The 23,201-nt window shown below is 40.4% G+C and overlaps 2 protein-coding genes across 2 annotated transcripts in view; one reads left to right on the top strand and one right to left on the bottom strand.

Moving 5' to 3' along the window:
* LOC129691959 (bifunctional heparan sulfate N-deacetylase/N-sulfotransferase 3) overlaps nt 1-23,201 on the bottom strand; it is a 132,918-nt gene that overhangs the window by 37,851 nt on the left and 71,866 nt on the right. The gene's annotated exons all lie outside the window — the stretch shown is intronic.
* LOC129691960 (40S ribosomal protein S12-like) lies at nt 17,544-17,917 on the top strand. Its single transcript, XM_055628167.1, is given in 3 exon segments — nt 17,544-17,665; nt 17,667-17,694; nt 17,696-17,917. Coding segments are annotated over 3 exon segments (363 nt in total). The 5' UTR covers nt 17,544-17,552.

A 23,201-nucleotide genomic window follows, 5' to 3' on the forward strand; every position in this document is an offset into this window, starting at 1 on the left:
TTTTTTTTTTTTTTTTTTTTTTTTTTTTTTTTTTTTTTTTTTTGGAGTCAGAATAGTAATGTCCATGTGCTTCAGGTAAGACAAGCTGTTGTTCTGCAGCCCTGGAAAAATGTCATCACAGGTGTGGTGGTTTGACTAAGAATAGCCCCTATAGGCTCATATATTTGAATGCTTAGTCATCAGAAAATGGCACTGCTTGAGAAGGATTAGGAGGTGTGACCTTGTTGGAGAAAGTGTGTTAACAGTGGTCTGCTCTGAGGTTTCAGAAGCCCAAGTCAGGCCCAGTGTCTTTCTCTTCCTTCTGCCTGCTGATCCAGATGTAGACTTCTCAGATCCTAGCCAAAACCATGTCTGCCTGTATGCCACCATGTTCCCCACCATGATGATAATGGACTAACGCTCTGAAATGCTACTAAAGTAGCAATTAAATGCTTTCTTTTATAAGTGTCTCCATGGTCATGACCTCTTTTCATAGCAATACAACAGGGGTCAGGACCACAGTGGTCTCTCACTCAGGGCAAGAGTTTGGTTCATAGAAGACTGTAAGCAGGTCAGATCTGTATTTAAAACTAATCTGTAGTGAGACTCCTATGTTTGACTCCTACCTTCTATTCCTTAAATTCTAAAGTTTATAGAATAACTTATAGAGAAACAATTCTACAGGAATACTATTCTGTATTCCGTGTTTCCTAACAATTTCTTATGAACGATGTAAACCACTTTGTTAAAAGGAATCAGCAGTTATTGTTCACATGCTAAAATCATCAGCCCTTCTACATGGTGCAGTCTGCTGAGATGAGAGCCAAGGGACTCCATGATGATATAAAACTGAAATGTATATTTGTCTTGATTAGAATGCAAAACAGCCCAATTCATGGAAAACTTTCAAAAATGCTTTCTTTAACTTATTATTATTATCATCATCATCGTCATTGTCATCATCACAATCAAGTGACCTTAGACACACGGGAATTCCGAAAGTACTATACAGTTTGAAATAAACGGCTTCGTGGAATATTAATGACCGGGCAAGGCAATGCCGCCTGTTGAAAAATAACTGTGCACCTGACTTTCTGCTTGTTTTTCTGTTTACCAAACACACGATGCTGTCCGTTCTCATTCTGCCTGAAGCATGCCAGGCTGCTGTGCTCTCTGCATCCTGCTTTATGGTGGCTCAGCACTGGTCACTTTCTGGTTTTCCCACCAATCCCTCTTGCAAATCTACTTTATAATTTTTCCCTACTCTCATCTCTGTCATGAGTGTGTTCTAGAAACACTTAATGCCGAGGCAATTACATACAGGTATTACCTTTCTTTAAGTCTGTGACCATAAGCACAGAAGCATAAGAAAACTGTACATGTAATTCTATGCTCTGCTTTTTAATAGCTTTGAGCTTTTCTGTATCTCCACATACACACATCCTCATACTTCTGGGCAGTTTCCTCGGATTCTGCTGGACTACACTGCTGTGTGTATTGCTCCCTAACATACATGGCTGTTAGCATAGACGGCTCTCTGACCACTCATGGAGCCCATTATCTCTAATTCTAAACATACACTGCTGTGCTGCAGTGAGGACTATTGCTGTGACGAAGCATCATAACCAAAAGCAACTTGGAGAGGAAAAGGTTTATTTGGTTTATGCCTCCATATCACTGTTCATTACTGAAGGAAGTCAGGACAAGGACTCAAATAGGGTAGGAACCTAACGTCAGGACGTTGGGTTTTTGTTTTTTTCTGAGACAGGGTTTCTCCGTGTAGCATTGGCTCTCCTGGACTTGATTTGTAGACCAGGCTGGCTGTCCTCCTGACTTCCTCTTATGCTGTAGTAAATTATTAAAAGTGTTGGGCTATTTGATGTTTATTATTATTAGCCCTAAGATTATCACGGTGGTATTATTTAATTTGCTATCACAAGTAATGAGACACAGATACCTGTTAGATTTACAATTGCCTCATTTACCTTGGGCCAGGCAGATATTTTTCTTATATTGTCTCAATATCCTTACCACCCAACTCCCAGTCCCCATCCAATGCCATCCATCTTAATCCTCCTCAACTGGACTACTTTTCATTCATAATCTCATGGTACTTGCTTTTATTCTTTATCTGAGCCTTTCCACACCATCACTAGAGTCCTTTCTTCAGTCCCACGGGGTTCCTTCTTCAAACTAACCTATTGTGGTGTCCTCCTTCTTCCTCTCTTCCTTTCTGCCTGTCTCCCATGGCTCTCATGATTCTTCCATCCTCAAAAACCTGGGAACTTTAGCTATACCTATCCCATTATGCCCTGCCCAGATATAGGCCATTTAATAAACCATTCAGGTATAAAGGCAGGATTACACAAACCAGGATGGGTGTATCCAGCAGGCAGTAACCAGATCTTGAGGGCCAGTAATTAGCATTAGACCAACCTCTAACACGCTTACTCTCTATGGTTTTTTCCTACGTTCACTTCCTGTCAACTGGTTGCCTGCCCCTTGACCTATGGTTAACTTTATTTACCCCTGTTTACAACACTCAAGCAGAAAACTCTTGGATTAAAGGTGTGTGTTAGGGCCGAGCCACACCACAACTAGAACCAGGTTTTTCCACTCAACAACACAATCTCAGGGGTTCACAGTGTGATCAACTATCCTGTAACCCCAGCAGAGGCCATGAAGGCTGCCTACTGGCCTGCTCTTCATGGCTTGCTCAGCCTACTTTCTTGCAGAATGCGGAATCACCAGCCCAGGGATGATACCACCTACCATGGGCTGGGCCCTTCCACATCAACCACTAATTAAAAAAATGTCCTACAGGCTTGCCTGCACTCTGATCTTACAGAGGCCTTTTCTCAGTTGAGGCTCCCCCCTCTCTAATGACTCTAACTTCTATCAAGCTGACATAAAGCCAGGTAGCACATGGCTTTATGGATTAGTCGTGGAAGCACACGAATCTCCAATTCTAATGTATACTGCTGTATATAACACAGACTGGAACTGTAGAATGAGATTAGGCCGAAGTTTTAATATCAAATGATAGAAGTTGCTAAAAAAAAATTAACTTGTTGTTGTTCTACAACAATGGCCCTCCATGAATACAAATATTCGGCCTCATTCCCAGGCCCACAGCAGCCTGTTTGCAGGGGCCTGTCTTCCCAAACTACCTTCATCCTCAGGGGACTCTGGCAAACCTTGGAGGTGACATAGCTACCTTCCTTCCTTCTTATGGACCATCTAAGCCCGCTATCCCCTAGCCAATCCTCATTACTTCTTGTCAGTCCTCAATACCAAGAAATACTTTCTACCTAGTAAACAAATTGAAGACCCAGACATAAATTTACACACTTACAGACATTTTTTTTTTTTTTTTTTTTTTTTTTTTACATACAAGCCAGACACACACATTAGATAAAAGGCATCTTCAACAAATGGTCTGGTCAAATTGGATGGCTGCATATAGAAGAATGCATGTATATCCGTACCTATCACAAAAATCTGAGGGCTGAGAGGGGAACTGGATACGAGCCCCCATCCCTAACCAAGAAGCTATCTCCAACTGTCTGCCACTTGCAAAGAAAAAATTAGTTTTCTCTAATGGAGTCTCACTGGTATAAAAACCACAGTTAAGAGGGGTTCCATGCCTGAGAGCAGATGGCCAACACAAACACTATCAATGGTATTTTTGGAGATTTTTTTCCTCACAATGCTTCACTGAGGCAATTTTAGCTTATCTTTCTTTTGCTTGTATATTCTGGTTCCTGGTTCTCCTGGAACTCACTATACAGACCAGAGTGGCCTAGAACTCAGAGATCCTCCTGCCTCTGCCTCTTGAATGCTAGGATTAAAGTAACACACCACCATGTCTGGCATAGTTTGAACCTTCCTGAGGGCACTTTACTAGAGCTGATACAACGTAAAGGTTCACACTTTATTGTCTATTTCCCTTCGGATAGAGGTGAGAATGTTGAATGCTGAAAATATGCAGTTATAGCGAGTCTTTTTTTTTTTTTCCTCCAGAATTGCTTGCTTTAATATTCATCAAGTCCTTTCTCTACATATGCCAGGCTGAAAGAATACCTTGATTAATGCCTATCCCCGGGGACAGGAAGAGTGTGGCCACACACCATGCGTTATCAATGACACACAGATAGATACAGTTTTAGTGTCAGTTCTGTTAAGGAGGGCAGACAGCTCCTGTCTCTGGTTTCTGAGGAAAGTGGGAAAAAGCGCCTTCATTTATTTATTTATTTATTCATTCATTTATTTATTTATTTATTTATTTATTTATTTATTTATTTAATCTGGGAGAGCCACTTGAATGGTCTTTGGATTAGATGGAGGAGTAGATAGTGTCTCCTAAAGAAGTTATCTAAAGAAAGAAACACTAGGGCACAGCAACCTTTGAAACACAGGAGGTTGTAAATGAAAAGACCACTGGCGACATACGAAAGAGAATCATGACTACGTGAATATAATATGACCAGAGAAATGGAAATGAGTGAATTAGATCAAGAATCTCAGTTTACTAAACAAGGACAGTGAGTGAAGAGTAAGAGAAAGAGAGCAAGGAAAACCAGAAGGATTTTTTTTTGCAGTTAAAGGACTTTGGTTGGAAACATTGCACCAACAGCTACACCACGAAACAGGCCAAGAGTCTGTCAGAAAAGTCTTAGGGATGTCTGTGGTACTAGAAATCAAGCAACGCAACGAAGGACAAACATCGCATTGATGAGAGCTGGTAGTCAAGAGAGCAAGTAAAATGCTGCTGACGCTGAAACAGGCCCTGCGAACAGATGGCGGCCAGGCCTCGCAGACTGTGGTGATCGGCAGCTTCCTGGTTGTACGTTCTATTTGTTCATCTCACGAGAGTCTCGTTTTCAGAGCACAAGACACTGCAAAATGGTGTGCCATATTGGGGAAGTGGGCTGAGAGACCATCTCAGAGGTATTCTCGAGCTACTGACGGCCGGATGGGGTGGTGCACGTTGCTTGCACTCAGTTGGCCGGGGCAGTGGTTCTCTGTGAGGTCAAGGCTGGGCCGGTCCCCATAGGGAATTCCAGACCCGGCAGGGCTACGTAGTAGTATCTCCACATCCAACGGGCTTCCCTCGCAAAGCGCTACTGACAATTAAATGAAGGGCCTTCGTAGCTGAGTGACTGGCTCTGGGGGAATTCTTTGGAGGCTCAGAAGGTCAGCAAAGAAGTAAGGCCCTAGAGTGAAAACTGCCAAACATTTCGTGAACGCTCCTGAGTCTTCCTGAGTTGGAAACGGTGGTGGGAGCGTTGAACCACAAACCTAGCTCACAGATGCTCATGCTCCAGGACCACACTGGGCGGCGCTGCTGAGATCTCCGCGCCGTGGTAACTCACCAGCCAGCCAGCAGTGTGGACCCCGGGATAGCTCCTTCAAACGTTAAACAAAACAGCACATCGTTTCCTATACAGTTCATTAGAGCTGATTTTTCTTGTACATGTAAGTGGAGATCATTTGCGAAATGACAGAGCAGAATTTCCTGTGCAGACAGATGCTTTTTATATTTATAAAGATGGAGCTGCTTCTTCTTCTTCTTTTTTTCCTTTTGAATGTTCTGGGAAACTGGAAACTGATATGATTTTTCAGATCAAGTTTAGTTTAACATATGGCAAAGCGCTCACTCAGACTGTCTCCAAACTTTGCTGTTAACAGTTTCCAGCCTCCACAGGAAATGAAGCTATGCTTCTGACGTATTTCTGGTACATGGGAGGACCCCAGAAAACAGCCTAAAGTTAAACCACAGAAATTGTGTTTATCTAAAGAGCAGCCTTGGATTTAAACCACAGTGGCACAGAGAGTGCCACCTAACTGGTTAATTCCATTCTAAAGCCTTACAAGGAAAATTTTCCACAGTGTCCTGTTGCTGTCAGGTATATTCTTCAGCTTTTAGGTAGGCAGATAGGCCAAATACAACATCTGGGGTTGACTTTTCTGAGGGGCACACATTCAGAAATCAGCTTGTAAATACTGTTCTGGGTTTTTAAGTTCTGGAAAAGTAAGTCGAGAGAAACAGCACATCCGTGGAGAACCAGAAGGAGACAGCTAGCGAGGTGCCCTTTGCATAAAATAAGCGTGTTGCCCTCCTCCTGCGTTACAGTACACGACACTGCCTTCGAATGTGCCAACCTAGCATGCCCAGGACTGTACGTTTGACATGGAGTAGTTCCCAGCTGCCTTATAGTTACCCCTTTTCAGTTCTTCCAGTACGTTTTATGTATGTTTCTTTGTCAGCTTTCACTTCCCACTGCTTTTGCTGTTTTCTTTCACTCATGTCCAAATTCTTTTCTAAAATGTATCCCTTACAATGAGTAGCAGGACTTAAGACATGTGGATGAATTCTGTTAAAAAAAAAAAAAAATGAAGGCCTAAGCCTAGGCCAGAGTTACTCTGTCATCAGAGCTTGGCGATAGTCGAATGCAGATTTTCTGTTTGTTTCCCTTTCATGAATTACATGAAATCTTTTAAAACTGCAAGCCAGATAAGGCATGCATATATCTGTGTGTGTGTGTCATGGTCTCCAACTTCAGTGAGGACTTGTGTGACAGCACGGAGAGCCCAGGTTAGCTGAATCAGAACCCTATTTCTCCTTTCAGGGTCTAGTCCTTGCTTTAGCTCTTTGTTCGTGGCTGCAGTCTGTCCGGTTATTGAAGGGAGGAAGTGAATTAAAGAAAGCCAGCTAAGCCGTCACTGCTACTGTTTACCTCTTCTGCAAACTTTTAGTCAGTGTTAATGTTTCGACGTTTGAAGAAAGGATTTTTAAAGTCTTCAAAAGTGCTGTAATTATTTCATCTTAAATATCTGTGTATTTGTGTTAATTCATAATTTGACAGTTAGGATGTTTCATGGCATGTTCTTACCATAGGGTTCATAAGAATGATTTTAAATAGACACACACAATTTAAAAGCTTTTTCTTTTAGTTGGTAATTAACCTTGTTTTTACTTTTCTTTAATCTTTTCTGTACTTTGTCTTCTTTCTGTATGCTAGGCACTTACTAGTGAAACCATAGCATGGCAGAATACAAAGACAGAAAGCAGAAACCTCAAGGTAATGACTATAGGCTGATTAGCCAGGCCTCTCCATAGCTGTCTTTTTGCTCCAGCCGAACATCTGGACCCTCTGTTTTCTGTGGCTAAAGAATCGTCTGGAGAAGAAGAAACACCTCTTTGACTCCCTGGCTTTTAGCTTTTGGCCTTTTCCTCCTGGACTGTCAGGTGAGCGGAGTAGAAAGGCCTTTTCCTTCTGGGATGTCAGGTGAGTAGGAAGATCAGCTGGGTGTTTTTTCTGCCTCTCTGAGCTAGTAGGTCTTCACCCCAGGGCAGGGGGAAAGAATTCACCTCATCTTCAAGGTGCATGTTTAAACTGAAGATTTGGTGTGCCCTCATATAGATGGATAACATACTTAATACAAACATTTAAATCACTTTTTGCGATATTTTTTTTTGTGATCTACTATTTGAATATTTCTATGCAGAAAATACTGTTTTAAATGCATGCCAAAGACTAAGCCACTTTGTAACTGTTAAAAAGAAAAAAAATCAAAACAAAACAGTGGTGCATGTCCTTACCACTGATGCAATGCGTGTTATGAGGTCCTGCTATAATACTTTTTGAAACCTTGATTTCTAACATCTAGTAAGCATCTAGCTTCTCATCACAGAGATCTGTATTACTGGACGATGATGCAGCATCACAGAGGAAACTGCAGCGCAGTATGTCTTTCTCTTGTTGTCCCAAGTCCGCACGGTTCCCGGGCCACAGAACTGGCTGTATAACCCTGAGCAACAGCCAAGACCAAACTTGAGCTCCACTTAACAGAAAGGCCGCCGGTTTACACAGACAGACAGGGTCTGATAAGCTAATCTTGAAAAGCGTGAGGTCTAAACCCAATCGTTCAGTTCCCTGTGTGACTGGATTAGCACTTCTGCAGAGACCTCCTCTGCAGAGCACTGTCACATGACCTCAAGCGAGACACGCGGTTCTCCCAGGGCTGAAATGTCAGGAGCAGATATCACAGCGGCTCCAGCTGCGCCAGCCACCTGGCTTTCAGGGCTTGTCCCTGTGACGAAAACCTGGGAGGCTTGTCAAGAAAAACCCAGTGTACACCATCCTTGGCCCAGCGCCCTCCTTAGGACAGCCCACATCTTCAGTAGCCCAGCACACACCTTTCTTAGCCCAGGGCACATTTCCTTAGCCCAGGACATAAGTTTCCTCAGCACTGCCCTGTGGAGATGATACAAGGATCGTAATATAAGGATCTTTTTAAAAGAGCACTGTTTGGGCGATACTTCGTTATCCACAAGTAGTTCACTAGAAAACAAATGATCAAGCATGTTTTTTAAAATTCTGGATTCAAGGAAGTCTTATATTTACAAATTACATTAAGTTATAATACCTTATAATTTCTTTTAAACTCTAAGGCTCCTTTAAAAGACTTATTTTAAAAAGGTGTGTGTGTGTGTGTGTGTGTGTGTGTGTTAGTGTGTGTGTGTGTGTGTGTGTGTCTGGTGCCAGTGGAGGGTTGGATCTCCTGGAGTTGGAGTTTGGGTGGTTATGAATTGCCTAATGTGGGTGCTGGGAGCTGAGCGTGGGGCCTCTAAAGGAACGGTAAGCTCTCCAAACTACTGATCTGTCTCTCCAGAACCCTACAATGTGTGTGTGTTTTAAGTTACAACAGTATATATTTTGTCATAAATTGAGGATATTTGCTTTGTAGAATATATCAAAGTTTAGGTTTGTTTGATTTTTTATGATCAGATTAATATTAAAAATACACTATCAAGGGTAAAAAAAAGATATTTTTTTAGTTATTTCTTCTTTAAAAATGTGGCTTAAACACATGTATTTTGGTTGTTGGAACCGCTTTTCCTTTTACCTGTCTGCCAGTGTCCCATTCGCCACCCTGCCTGACAGCCACCTGCACCTATGGGTAGGTAGACTAGGACTACTATTGAGATGAGACCACTTTAGACAACCTATTTGCAAAATAAAATATACTAGTCCTAAGATGGAGCACCAACCACAAGTGGCCCACGTTCTGAGAAGCTTGGATAAGACCAACCTGGAGAGACCAGAAACCCACAACTGAAGACCTAATTCCAGATGTCTAGGTTCAATCACACAAACACAAACAACATGAATAATGCAGACAAGTTATTTCTTCCTCAAATTAGCATCCTTAGTATACTGGTTTTTGAGACAAGCACCTTAGATAATACATAGGAAAAGTACTTCAAAATAGCAATTATAACTATGTTCAATGATCTCAGGATATGAACAAACGTCTGAATGAAAAACAAAACAAAACAAAAACCCACAAAGAGTTGAATGAAATAGTAAAAACAATTCAAGATAAAACTAGAATTTAATGAAGAGATAGAATCTTTGTAGAAAAGCCAAAACAAAATAAAACTTGAAAAAAAAAATCAGCACATTCAAACAAAGAGCTCAGAGGGAAAATACAGCCAACAGATGAATTCATGTGGAAGAGAGAATGTCAAGTCTCCAAGACAAGGCCGAAGAAGTGGATCACTCAGTCAAAGAAAATATTCAGTGTAAAAAGTCTCAAGAAAGGGAATACAGAAAATCCAAGACACTGAAAAATGCCAAACCTGTGAATAGTAGGTATATAAGAGGAAGCCCAGGTGACAGGCATTGAAAGTATTTTTTAACAAAATCATAGAAGAAATTTCCAAAATCTAAAGAAAGTGATGGCTACTAGGATGCAAAAGGTATTCAGAACTCAAAGTAGCGTGGATCAGAAATGAAACTCTCTACAACACATAATAATCAACACAAAGTACACAGGACAAAGAAAGAATACTGGAGAGAGAAACCAAGAGAGAAAAAAAGCAAGACAGAAAAACCAAGACACATATGGAGGCAAGCCCATCAGACTAATACCCAACTTTTCAATGGAGACTTTGAAAGGCAGAAGGGCATACAAATTCTAAAGGACCACAGTTGCCAGCCCAAATTTCCAAATGAAACAAACCATTAGCTGTAATTGAAGGAGAAACAAAAACTTTCTCTGATAAAAATATATTTAAGGAACTTATGTTCACAAACTTATGTTCTACAGAGGAATATTAGAACAAATACTTTGGACTGAAGAGATTGAAACATACTACAGGGCACGAAGAATACACAATCCTAGAACAGTTAACAATGAAGAAAACAACACCACTCTTAACAAAATAAAAGGGATAGACATCATTTAATAATGATTGTCAAGTTTAACAGACTCAGTTCTCAAACAAAAAGGCAGAGACTAACACATTGGATTAGAACACAGAATCCATCTTTTTGCCCTCAGGAAACGTAACTTAACATCAAGGGCAGACACTACCAAAGGATGGAAGAAGGAATTCCAAACAAACGGAACAAAGAGGAAGGTATAAATATTCAAACCAAAACTAATCACAAGAGAAAGGGAAGAACATTTCATACTCTTCGATGGAAAAATCCACAGAGAGGATATTATAATTCTAAACATTTATGTAGCAAACACAAGGACACCCAATTTCATTAAACAAATATTATCAATATAAAATCACAGATTGACCCCAGCACAGTGCCAAGTGAAAAAGTTTTCCAGCTATATATGACAGGGCATTAATATCTAGAATATGCAAAGAGCTGAAAAATGCTGAACATAAAAAAAAAACCAACCTAGTTAAAAACTGGAGCATGTGTCTAAACAGTTCTAAAAAGAAAAAAAATACAAATGGTTTAGAAATTTTTATTTCTTCGTTGTTGTTGTCGTTGTTTTGAGATTGGGTCTCCCTGTTAAGTAGGTCTGGCTCTCACTACACCAATCAGGCTGGCCTTGAACTCACACTGCAATGAGATGAAATTTCAAAGTAGTTTTATCTTGTATTTTCCTGATAGCTACATAACTCAAACAATCAAACAAAATCTAGCTGGTTGTGGTGCCTTAAATCTGTAATCCCAGTACTCGGGAGGCAGAGTGCCCACAATCAGAGATCACAGACCACAGATTCAAACTGCAGCAGATGCTGGTGCAGATGTGCTGAAAGGGAACACTTATTCGTTCCTGGAGGGAGTATAAATTAGTGCAACCACTGCGGACTTAGAGTTTCCTCAAAAAGCTGAAAACAGATCTACCACAAGATCCAGCTCCGCCACACTTGGACATAAATCCAAAGGTTTTAGTATCAGAGTCCATGTAGGTCGGTCATTCTAAAGTCAGTGTCTTGTACACAATAGTGAAATCCTGGATCCTGTCTTTATTTAGTTACTGTATGTCTTTTGATTGAGAATTTTATCATTTGCTTATAATATTACTTCCTACCAATAGGAATCATTGCTACTATCATTACATGTTCTAACTTGTCTTTGTAGCTATTTATCCCTTTGTCTTTTCTCCCTGACTTCCTTTGGATTTCTATGTGTGTGTGTGGTGTACTTTTACTTATTTTCATTTTCTGTTTTTGTACCTCATGTAATTATTTTTCTTGATTGCCAAGCCATTAAAATCTAATTATCAGCAAGCATACTCTGACATTTTCAGTTCGTAGTTTTACCTTCAACTTCAATGAAGCAGATCCTTTCGCCATTGTGCATCCTTTTCACCACTGCCATCACAGAATACATCTTTTTTATACTGTGATTCGAGTAGTATTCTACAGTTACATGTATTTTCCACACTTGCTTTCTAACTTCTACATCATGACTAACTGGTGCACACACTGTCATTCCAGGGTCACCGTACTCTCTGTGAGTGGGACACTTCCTCATCGCTGATCAGCGCTCAACCCAAAGAACCCCTTTTACACTCCTTGTGGGCAAATTCGGCTTATTGTGTTTATTTGGGAATGCCTTTATTATTTTTTTATTTTTTTGATATTTTGAAATATCTTTCACTTTTGAAAGGCAGCTTTGTTGGATGTAGTATTCTTGCTAGAAAGGTTTATATATATATTTTTCCCACTCAGCACTTTGAATAGACCCCTTCCTCCAACCCCACCCCACTTCTGCCCTTGAAAATTTTTGCAGAGAAATATACTGGTAGCTTTAAGAAGGCTGTCTTTAATGTGGGGGATTGTTTCTTCTGCTGCTACATTCAAAACCTTTCTTCATTTCTGACATTTTGATCCTAACATATGATGCTATAAAAGTCTTCAGTTCTTGCTGGAGTTTATAGTTTTCCTGTGTCTCAGTATCTATTCTCTTTTTACATCTGGGAGGTTTCTAGTCACTATTTCTTCTAGTAAGTTTTCTTTCCTCCGTCTCTCTTCCTTTATCCATTATGTGTTTAGTTTGATGTCTTGCCCTGAGGTGGTCTTTACTTATTTACCACTATTTTTTTCTTTCTTCCCAACTGGATATAGTACTCTACTTTGGTTTTGGTATTGCTTTCTGCGGTTTCAACTATCTGCAGCAGCAGTGGTGTGCAAATATTAATTGGATAATTCCATAAGTAAACAACCCGTAAGTTTTAAGCTGTACTGTAAGTGGATAATAGTTTCTCCTGGTTCATCCTGTTTGTGTGTCCTCATCAGGGTATCCATCTATGTTATCTATCCATCTGCCACACGAGCAGCTGATAATCTATCTCAGCATTCATTGTGTTTTAAGAGCTGTGTTTGATAACCTTCATTTTACCTAACAATGGACTCAAAGTACTAGGTAGCGAAGCCAGCAATCTTGTTATTGTAAAGAGAGGCCACACACACTTCCTTTCAGGGAAAAGAGAAAACTCTCAATTAAAAGAAAAGACAAAAATCGTGTGTAGAAATTATTAAGATGTGTAAGCTCCAATCTTATATCCATGAAATTCCGAGGAAGGAAAAAGAAGTTCACGGTATTTTTGGCATTGTACATAGAACTTGAAAATTTACAAGTTCTGTGCAGGATGGATTATTAACAAAGAAGTAAAAGGCATTGGGTTTGTGTGTTATGAATAGGAAAAGCACAGTATTTACAGGCAACATGCACACTCCAGTTTCAGGCCAGCAAAGGAGTTGCGGAGTGTGTCTCCGTGGTGAGAGGTAATTACCTTTTACCCGCTTGATCGTGTCGGCTGTTAAACTCTTGTAAGGACTTATTCAGTCTAGCTTTTGCATTCTTTAGCTCCAGTATTTTTATTTGATTCTTTTTAAAGATACTTTTCAACTTTTTGAAACTTTGATACTGCTTAAGGCCATTTGCTATCAAGTGGCCGACATCTCTATGATAGTTACTGTGCATTTTCTGCAGCAAATTATTCTGCAGACATTTTAAGGGTGTGTTCTGGAAATTTACTCTGATCTTTTGATTTGTCCCTGCTTTCTTGTTTCTTCAAGCACATTATTACCATGTATTAAGATAAACTTTTTGTGTGTGTGTGGGTGTGGTAAAAACAGCTCCTTGTATTTTGAGTATCAGCCGGGCTAGATATTTGAAAGACCTTAAAACTTTTGTGTGACTATCTCTCTCTTTCCCTCTGTTTTTCATTTGTTCTGGTTTATGTGTATGCATCTGTAAATGTGCATATATGTGGAGGTCAGAGATTTATATGATGTCTTTCCCAATTACTCTCCATTTTGGCTGTTTAGAGATAGGTCTCTTGCTGAAACTACAGCTCACTGACTGCTAGCCTTAGCTAGGGTTTCTATTGCTGTGATGAAACACCATGACCAAAATGTAAGCTGAAATAAAGGCAATAAAGGAAAGGGTTTATTTGGCTTACACTTCCATCACTGTTCATCATGAAAGGAAGCTAAGACAGGGACTCAAACATCACAGGAAGCTGGAGGCAGGAGCTGATGCTGATGCCCTGGAGGGGTGCTGCTGATGGATTTTCTCCTACTACCTTGTTCAGTCTGCTTTTTTATAGAGCCCAGTATCACCAGCCCAGGGATGGCACTATCCAACAATTGGTCCTCCTCCACCAATCACTAATTAAGAAAAGACCCTACAGGCTTGCCTACAGTCCGATCTTTTTTAAATTTTTTTATTATTTATACAGCATTCTGCCTGCATGTATACGTACACACCAGAAGAGGGCACCAGATCTCATTACAGATGGTTGTGAGCCACCATGTGGTTGCTGGGAATTGAACTCAGGACCTTTGGAAGAGGAGACAGTGCTCTAAACCTTTGAACCATCTCTCCAGCCCACTATAATCCAATCTTAAGGAAGCATTTTCTCAGTTGAGATTCCCTTCTCTCCTGCTGTGTCAAGTTGACATAAAACAGCACAGTCACTGATATCCAGGGAGCCTCCTATTTATGTTCCTCAAGTGTTAGGGTGAAAAGCACATAGCCCTGTATTTTGAGTTTTATAAAGTTCTGGAGATATGAACTCAAATCTTCATGCTTCCAAGGCAAACACTTTAATGACTGAACTACCACACCAGGCCAGATATTATCACCCTGCACAAAACTGAAGTCCAAGTGGATCAAAGACCTCAACATAAAACCAGACACATTAAATCGGCTAGAAAAAAAAGTGGGGAATACCCTAGAACTCATTGGTACAGGAGAAAACTTCCTGAACAGAACACCAACAGCACAGGCTCTAAGAGCAAAAATCAATAAATGGGACCTCAGGAAATTGAAAAGCTTCTGTAAAGCAAAGGACACCGTCATCAAAACAAAGCGACTGCCTACAGATTGGGAAAGAATCATCACCAACCCTTTATCTGACAGAGGACTCATATCCAGTATATATAAAGAACTAAAGAAGCTGAAAAGCAGCAAACCAAGTAATCCAATTAAAAAATGGGGAACAGAGCGAAACAGAGAATTCTCTGTAGAGGAATATCGAATGGCAGAGAAGCACTTAAAGAAATGCTCAACCTCATTAGCCATTAGGGAAATGCAAATCAAAACAACCCTGAGATTTCACCTTACACCCATCAGAATGGCCAAGATGAAAATCTCAAGGGACAACACATGCTGGAGAGGTTGTGGAGAAAGGGGAACCCTTCTCCACTGCTGGTGGGAATGTAAACTTGTACAACCACTCTGGAAATCAATCTGGCGCTTTCTCAGACAACTAGGAATAGCACTTCCCCAAGATTCAGCCATACCACTCCTAGGCATATATCCAAAACAGGCTCAAGTGCACAAAAAGGACATTTGCTCAACGATGTTTGTAGCAGCTTTATTTGTAATAACCAGAAGCTGGAAACAACCCAGATGCCCCTCAACTGAAGAATGGATGCAGAAATTGTGGTACATCTATACAATGGAGTATTACTCAGCAATGAAAAATAAGGAAATCATGAAATTTGCAGGTAAATAGTGGGACCTGGAAAGGATCATCCTGAGTGAGTTGTCCCAGAAGCAGAAGACACGCATGGTATATATTCACTCATATAAACATACAACATAGAATAAACCCACTAAAATCTGTACATCTAAACAAACTAAGCAAAAGAGAGGACCCTAACTAAAATATTCAATCCCCATCCTGAAAGGCAAAGAGGATGGACATCAGAAGAAAAAGAAAATAGGAAACAACCTCAGAACCTGCTACAGAGGGCGTCTGAAAGCCAGAAGAAAACAGGAAACAACCTTGAAACCTGCCACAGAGGGCATCTGAAAGCCTCTGCAGTATAGACTGTCAAAGCAGATGCTGAGCCTGATGGCCAACTGATGGGCAGAGTGAATGGAATTTTATGTAAGAAGTGGGAAATAGAGCTGGAGGGGATGGGAACTCCACAAGGAGAGCAACAGAACAAGAAGATTTGAACACAGGGAACTTCCCAGAGACTCATACTCCAACCAAGGACTATTCATGGAGATAACCTAGAACCCCTGCACTGATGTAGCCCATGGCAGTTTAGTGTCCAAGTGGCTTACATAGTGATGGGAAGAGGGACTGCCTCTGACATAAACTGATTGGCCTGCTCGTTGATCACCTCCCCCTGAGGGGGGAGCAGCCTTACCAGGCCACAGAAGACAATGCAGCCATTCCTGATGTGATCTGATAGACTAAGATCAGAAGGAAGGAGAGGAGGACCTCCCCTATCAGTGGATGTGGGGAGGAGCATACATGAAGAAAAGGGAGGTAGGGTGGGATCGGGAGGGGAGGAGGGAGGGGCTTATGGGGGAATACAAAATGAATAAAGTGTAATTAATAAAAAATTAAAAAAAAGAAATAAGCTTAGAAAATAAATGCTAACCCTGACATACTTAAAAAATTTTTTTTCTGTTCGGATTCTTATTTTTTAATCTTACTAAGTATATGCAGGCCGAGCTATGTGCTCAGAATCATTGAAGCTATTCTCTATAGTATATGAGGAGAAATCATGTGCCCAGCAGGTTACTTACTCATTGCTTTCTCCTCACATCTTTTCATTTACATTTCAGCAAATAAAATATTGCATATTTCAAAATCAAAGCTGTGTTCACTGAAACACTTCTCCTGTCTACATCCCCTTCAGCTTCTGCAGGTAACTCTGCATTTTTTCTTTGATGCCCCCTTTTTGTATTTCCTTTGATCCAACCTGACCAACATTTACGGAACTTGTGTTTACCTTTCTCAACATACTGTCGAAATCAGGGTACATTGAGAACTCTTTCTTTCTATCCTTTCTCTCTGTGTATAGAATTGAAGATAATCTTTATTTTTAAGTTCAGAGTACTGTTATGTAGCTGTGACAAAGAAAATTTAATTAGTCTCTTACAGATGGATATTCAAGTGGTTTCATGACATAACATTGATAATTATATATCCCAGTGATGTGTGAAAAGTAGACCCTGTAATATTTCTATGAAATATGACCTCTAAAAGCCAAACTGCTGCACCACAGGTTTTGCGTATAGTGTTAGCTGTGTCTGTATCTTTCACCATGTTCCCCAGCTACTGAGACACATGTGGGCCAGCCCACATAGCCACTGGGTGACATTGTAGGCCAGCTTTCACACTTACTGGGACACATGTGGGCACCTTTCTAAGCCTTGTTAACAGAATTGTTTGCTATTCCTTTCTTTTTTTAATCTGTAGAGAGAAGAAATAGTATTTTAAATAATTTAATTTTGTGTTTTATTATATGGAGTTGAATTTAGCATCTTTTCATAAATTTGAAGATTTTCCCAAAACGTCCCCTTAGATACTTTGTTGGGATAGAATAAATTTCAATTATGTACACCTTCTTGAGTTCATGCAAATTCTATGGCTAAGTCTTTAAGATAGATTTTAACTTAGAATGGTACATTTGATGGCAGAAGAAAATAATTAATTATCATTCACTGAGGCCCTACCATGTGCCAAAAGTTTTATGATGTTTTGTGAATATAAAACAGAACAAAGCATTTTCTTTTAAATCAAGATGCTCACAAACTATGAGAAGGCAAAGAAAATTAGTTATAGCCTGGTGGGACAGTTGTGTTTATGTCATGATTTCATAAGCTCATGGAAGAGAAGAATAAATAAAACTAGAGTGTGAGGGAACTTTATAGAAAGGTGATTCGATTTTCCTGTCACCTCCGAATTGTACAGAGGCAGAGGCTCGGATTCATTCATTCGGCCTCACACGTCATCCACCACCACGGCTGAGGAAGGCTTCCGCTGGGGATGTAATGGATGTCAATATTGCTCTGCCAGAGCAGCTGAAGACCCTCATCCATGATGCCCTAACACATGGCATAGGCGAAGCTGCCAAAGCCTTAGACAAGCACCAGGCCCATCTTTGTTCTTGCAGCCAACTGGGATGTGCCCATGTACCTACGTCAAGCTGGTGGAGGCACTCTGTGCTGAGCACCAGATCAATCTGATTAAGGTTGATGACAACAAGAAACCAGGGCAGTGGGTCGGCCTCTGTAAAATCAATGGAGAGGCGAAGGCACGGAAAGTGGCTGGTTGCCGTTGTGTAGTGGGTAAGGACTACGGCAAAGAATCTCAGGCCAAGGATGTCATAGAGGAGTGCTTCAAGTGCAAGAAATGAATAAATAAAAAATTTGGCTCAAAAAAAAAAAAAAAGAAAAAGAAAAAAAAAAGAAAACCCAAGGAAGATGATTCATGAGCTCAGATTTTCACAAAAGCATTCAATTTTGAAGCTATCATTAGTTCATGAAGTCACAAAATAGCAAATTGTGGTCAGAGTTAAAAGATATGTATAGGAGAATTTTTTTTTAAAGAGTCTGGAAAAGTGGGAAGACACACGGATTTTCTCCCTTTCAAATGAAAGATATTTTTGTTTGTGCTGAAGGTTATGGGACACTTTCAAGGACTAAGAAATAACAATGTTCTTTTCTCTGATCAATTCAACACTTGCACTTGTTTTGTTGGTAAGATTCCCACGGAGGGAGCTGTGGGCTTTTGGTATTAGAGATCACGCCTACCAACCAGCTGCTAGTGTGTGTGGAAACTGCTGGCACCAGTTCCAGCAGCAACCTGTTCTGCAAAGCACAATAGCTTGTTTCACCGCTCACTGACTCTTGGGTGATGCACAGTAGCATTTTTGTCCTGTCCGGGGTTCCTAATGTGCTTGGGTTAAGCAAGGGAATGCCACCTCCTGTCTCATGCTCCCTCTTGGCACACATATCTCATACTGCTGGAACAAGCATGAAGCCCAGGACCATGAAGAGTCTACTGAGGTACACTGGAGCTTGCAGCTTGCCGAATCTGGGCCATGACTGATTGGGATGAGCTGCCTTTAATTCTGTTCAATGCGTATTCCTGACAATTTCCTACCAATACTTTGTCTTTTCATTTCAGTGCATTTAAGTACAAATATACAAGGATGTATCCCTCCGTTGAACAAATCTGAGAGATAGATTGTCCAATGAATTCCCTCTCATTAACCTATTTACTGACATGTTCTTAGGTTTCTTAATAATAACCGGTCTAATGACCTCTGCTTTTCTTAAGTGTGGAAACTGAAAGAGTGAATTATGCTCCCTTCGGTTTTTTAAATTTCACACGGTGATAATTAATTATATAAAAGCATAATCAGTAGTGAAAACATTAATGACAGCAAAAACAGGAATTTCTTTGGAGGAACAGGGACTGTGTGAAATAGGAAGTTTTGGCTTTACCAGTGTAAGTATCCTATCAATTTATAAGTAATGTCAATCAGATTTAGTGTTAAAAGAAGGAATAACATGGCTGCTTGTTTCCAGTTCCTGGAAAGCTCACAAGACATCTTCCACCACTCATCACTTGTCACAGACTTTCTCTAAAGCCCTAAAATCGCCAAAGACATAATTATGTTTTCCCAGACAATGGCCTGAAATTTATACATTTAACCATTTATACAGTTCCCCACTGCAGGGTAACTGAGACATATTGCTTATGATTACTTTACAATGCACGAACAACTGTGCATCATTTAGGCCATTTTGGCAGCATGTAGAAGCAGGATGCTACCTTGGTAGATGCACTGAACTAGGAGTCAGAACACTAACAGTGACCCTGAGCAGCTAGAACTTTTCACTGGGATCACACCTAGAATCAAGAGGTTGAACACGTCATCCTTGGGCCTTTCCAGCCTTAGGGATTTGTTGACACGTGGCACACCACTCACCATCACCTGTGGAAACCTGTTAAAATGCTCATGCCAGCTGAATTTCCCCCTGGATCTCACATTTCATTTACTTGCAAGCAGAGAAGCTGCCAGAATATCGTTTTATAAAATCCATACTTGATATGATTCACAGTTGGATATGTCATGTCACAAGCAACTCGTGTCCCCAAACACAGCCCTTCACAAATTCGGCCAACCCTTTACAAAGCATTTAGTGAGCTCTTACGGAATTCAAAGCACAGATCTAAGCGTAATGAGCACCGAGGTGAGCGACACACAGATTTTTCGTACACAACGGAAAAGATGTGAATGTAAATAACTGTGCTATCAGGCAAGTGGCAAACATAAATATGAATCTTACGGATAGACAGGCAACAAGAACCCAGTAAATATCAGTTACACTCTCATGTACTAACACCACCAGCTAACTGAAAATTTATCCTTCAATACTAGGGAATGCTGCAGTATTTTTAACATAGCATTTAGGGCAAGTGCCTGTGCACATGCTGGAATGTGTTCCTAGGACCATAGTCACCTCGGTTAATCACATGACAAATACCGAAGTCTGAAAACTCCCTGGGAGGTACCAATGCATTCAGTCTGAACATTTAAACAAGGGTCTTGGGTTCTCATCGCCTAAGGCAGCTGTGTGTTTATTTGTTTCCCTGTCTTTAACAAAGTGTTTTGTGGGACCAAATGACAAGGGAAAGATCAATACTTTCCATCAGGAATAAAGAGTTGCTTCAAGTTGAATTTCATACATCCACATGCAAAGTATAGTTCTGAATTTTTATTGTGATTTAATTTCTCTTTATACAGACTATTTACTGCCATGTGGAATTTGTTGTGTTAATTGTAATCTACCTATATGAAACTCCTAGTTTAAGATACTCACACTTCTGTTTATGTTTCTTTGATTTTACTTTGGGATTTGGGTAGAAGGAGATCAAGGACATGTGAAAGAATCTATCTCAATGTAGAGAGACAAAGAAGGAGTAATAGGTGTAAAGATTCTAGCCATTGGTCCTGCAGATACAGAGATATGTGTTGTTAGGAACTTTCTCCAAATACCAAGCAAGTTTGGTGAAAGCATTAGTCCTCTGGCAAGCCACAGCCTTTGGATCAGTAAGCAAAGCAAGCAATGACATGTACAGAGAAATACTAATGACCCAATACTCGGGATATCTGGTGATTTCACATAAAAACACTGAATAGGAAGGTGACATCCTTGCTCAGCAATCTACCCTGCTAATCTGGAGATATAATCCCTAGTTAAAGCAACCCCATTACTCATACCTAGGAATGTGGTTTAGGACAGATGGAACTAAAAACTTTTAAAATATACAGTTTTCCTTACTGTATGTTTTGTAGAGCCATATGTGCTATAAATTATATAGGGACTTCTTTATTGAGGACAAGTATAATCCTTGTCAATAAATACCTTTTTGTCGTTTTTATAAATTTTAATTTTTTAATATGCATGAGTGTTTTCTTACATGTATTTCTGTGTACTGTGTGTACATTCCTAGTGCCTGTGGAGGCCAAAAGAGGGAACTCGATCCCTTGGAGTTGGAGTTATAGCCAGTTGTGAGCCACAATGTGGGTGGTGGGAATTGAACCTAGGTTCTCTGGAGGAGTAGCCAGTGCTCTTGGCACCAGATTAGTTATGCCCATGGAACTAGTAAACAAACAAGTTGCCATCTATTTGTTTGTGTGGATAAATAATATTGGGGAACTGTGTAAAGAAACATGTACAATTTGAGGGTCCCCTCTATGGAGGAATTGCGTTGTGCTGGTTAGTTTTTGTCAGCACAAACTAAAGTCACCGTGGAAGAGGGAAACCCAACTGAGGGAGTTCCACCATCCTATTGTCTATGGGCTTGTCTATATAACATTTTCTTGATTGTTAATTAATATAGAGGGGCCCAGTCCACTTTGGACTGTACCATCCTTAGGCAGATGGTGGTGCTGGGTAAGCAAGCCAGTAAACAGCACTCCCCCATGGTTCTGCTTTCGTTCCTGCATCCGGGTTCTTATCTAAAGATCCTGCCCTGACTTCCCTCAGTGATGGACTGGAGCCTGCAAACGCCAACAAACCCTTTCTCCAAGTTGCTTTTCTTCAGCGTGTTTATCACAGTGATAGAAAGCAGTCCAGGAGAGAAATCGATACTAGGTTAATCTAGGACAGAAACTGATACTTGCTGTGATAGAGCAGACTTTGTGGCTTTTATACTTTAGCATAGTTTAGCAAGAGGAAAGTGGAGAATTTTGGAGGATTGGGCTGGAAAAGCCAACGGATGCTCAGTGGAGACCCTGGCGTGTTGGAGAAGAGAGGAATGTGGGATAATGATGATAATGACCAAGGACAGAGGTGAGTGTGTAGTACAGCTGCACTAAGGCTGTCAGGTAAGTTGTGTGTGCTGTGGACGGCAGAGCTACAGGGGTGAGACTCTCCAAGCTCTTTGGAGCCTGCAGTCCACAGTATGGGTTCCAGGTGTCCGACACTGAGGTATTTTTGCTGTTGTACTTTGGTTTTGCTTTAGTGCGGTTGTTTTTATGTTCTGTTTCTTACCTTGTAGAAAAAGAAGTATTTCATTTATTTTAGGTTTTACAGGAGCCTACAGCTATGAGACTTCGGATCTTTTAAAGAGACATTGAATTTTTAGATTTTTTAAAAATTTTGAAGACCGGGAAATTAAAAAGTTGAACTGTGTTTTACATTGTGATACTGATGTTATGTGATCTTAGGGGGAAAAAAAAAGAGAGAAAAGGTTGTGGTTTGACAGTCATATATCAGTATGGCTGCTGTTTTATCATAGCAATAGAAAGCAAGCTATAAGGGTATAGCTCCACATGTTTTTTTTTTTTTTTGAATGTGTGTGTAGAAATGACTCAGCATTTAAGAGCACTTGTTGCCCTTGTAGAAGGCCAGAAGGCCAGGTTAGCTCCCAGCACCTACACGGGTGTTTGCGAATATCCACAAGTCCAATTCCAGGGCATATGGCGCCCTCTTAGGGTCTCCACAGGCATCAGGCATGCACATGGTATACAAACATACATTTGAGTAAAACACCCATGCACATAAAACATAATAAATTAATTTAACAAAAGCTCAGCTAGAGGGTCCCTTCTACGGAGGAGTGCATAAAGGGACATACAACTTGATGATGCCTACACGGTAAAGGGTGTAAAGATGCATAGAGTAGCCCTTCTTGGGATTCATCACACTTGGCTAGTGTTCGCCAAATAGATGTGCATAAAACTAATTCCATCTTCCTACCCCTGTGACAGTAAATTCCTCCGATTGACATGCTCGTTCCATAACAGAACCTGGATTTATACCTTAGCCCATTTACCAAAACACGTGCGTCTTCTCCTGTCAGAGGTTTCTCCTGTCATGACTACACTGGAAGTCATGAACAACAGCTCAGGTTTTCTCTCCTAGATTACGCTAATTTGCCATTATACTTTTGTAATTGTGTTATATTAACTTGCCTGACACTTCTTTTTAGCAATGAAAAATACTCTGGTAACAGTGTAACAGAAGGTTATTCAATTTAAGGAGTTTTATCTTTGCTGTCTTCTTGTAAAGCGTAACTCCGAAATGCATTTAACTGTAGCCACCTCTCACCCAACAATAATGTTGTTGAAAACACCTTCAAGTGTTGATGCATGGGGCAATATTTTAAAAGGTCTTTCATCA

The sequence above is a fragment of the Psammomys obesus genome, unplaced genomic scaffold (genome assembly GCF_907164565.1).
Source record: "Psammomys obesus unplaced genomic scaffold, mPsaObe1.curated_primary_1811, whole genome shotgun sequence".
Classification (NCBI taxonomy): Eukaryota; Metazoa; Chordata; class Mammalia; order Rodentia; family Muridae; genus Psammomys; species Psammomys obesus.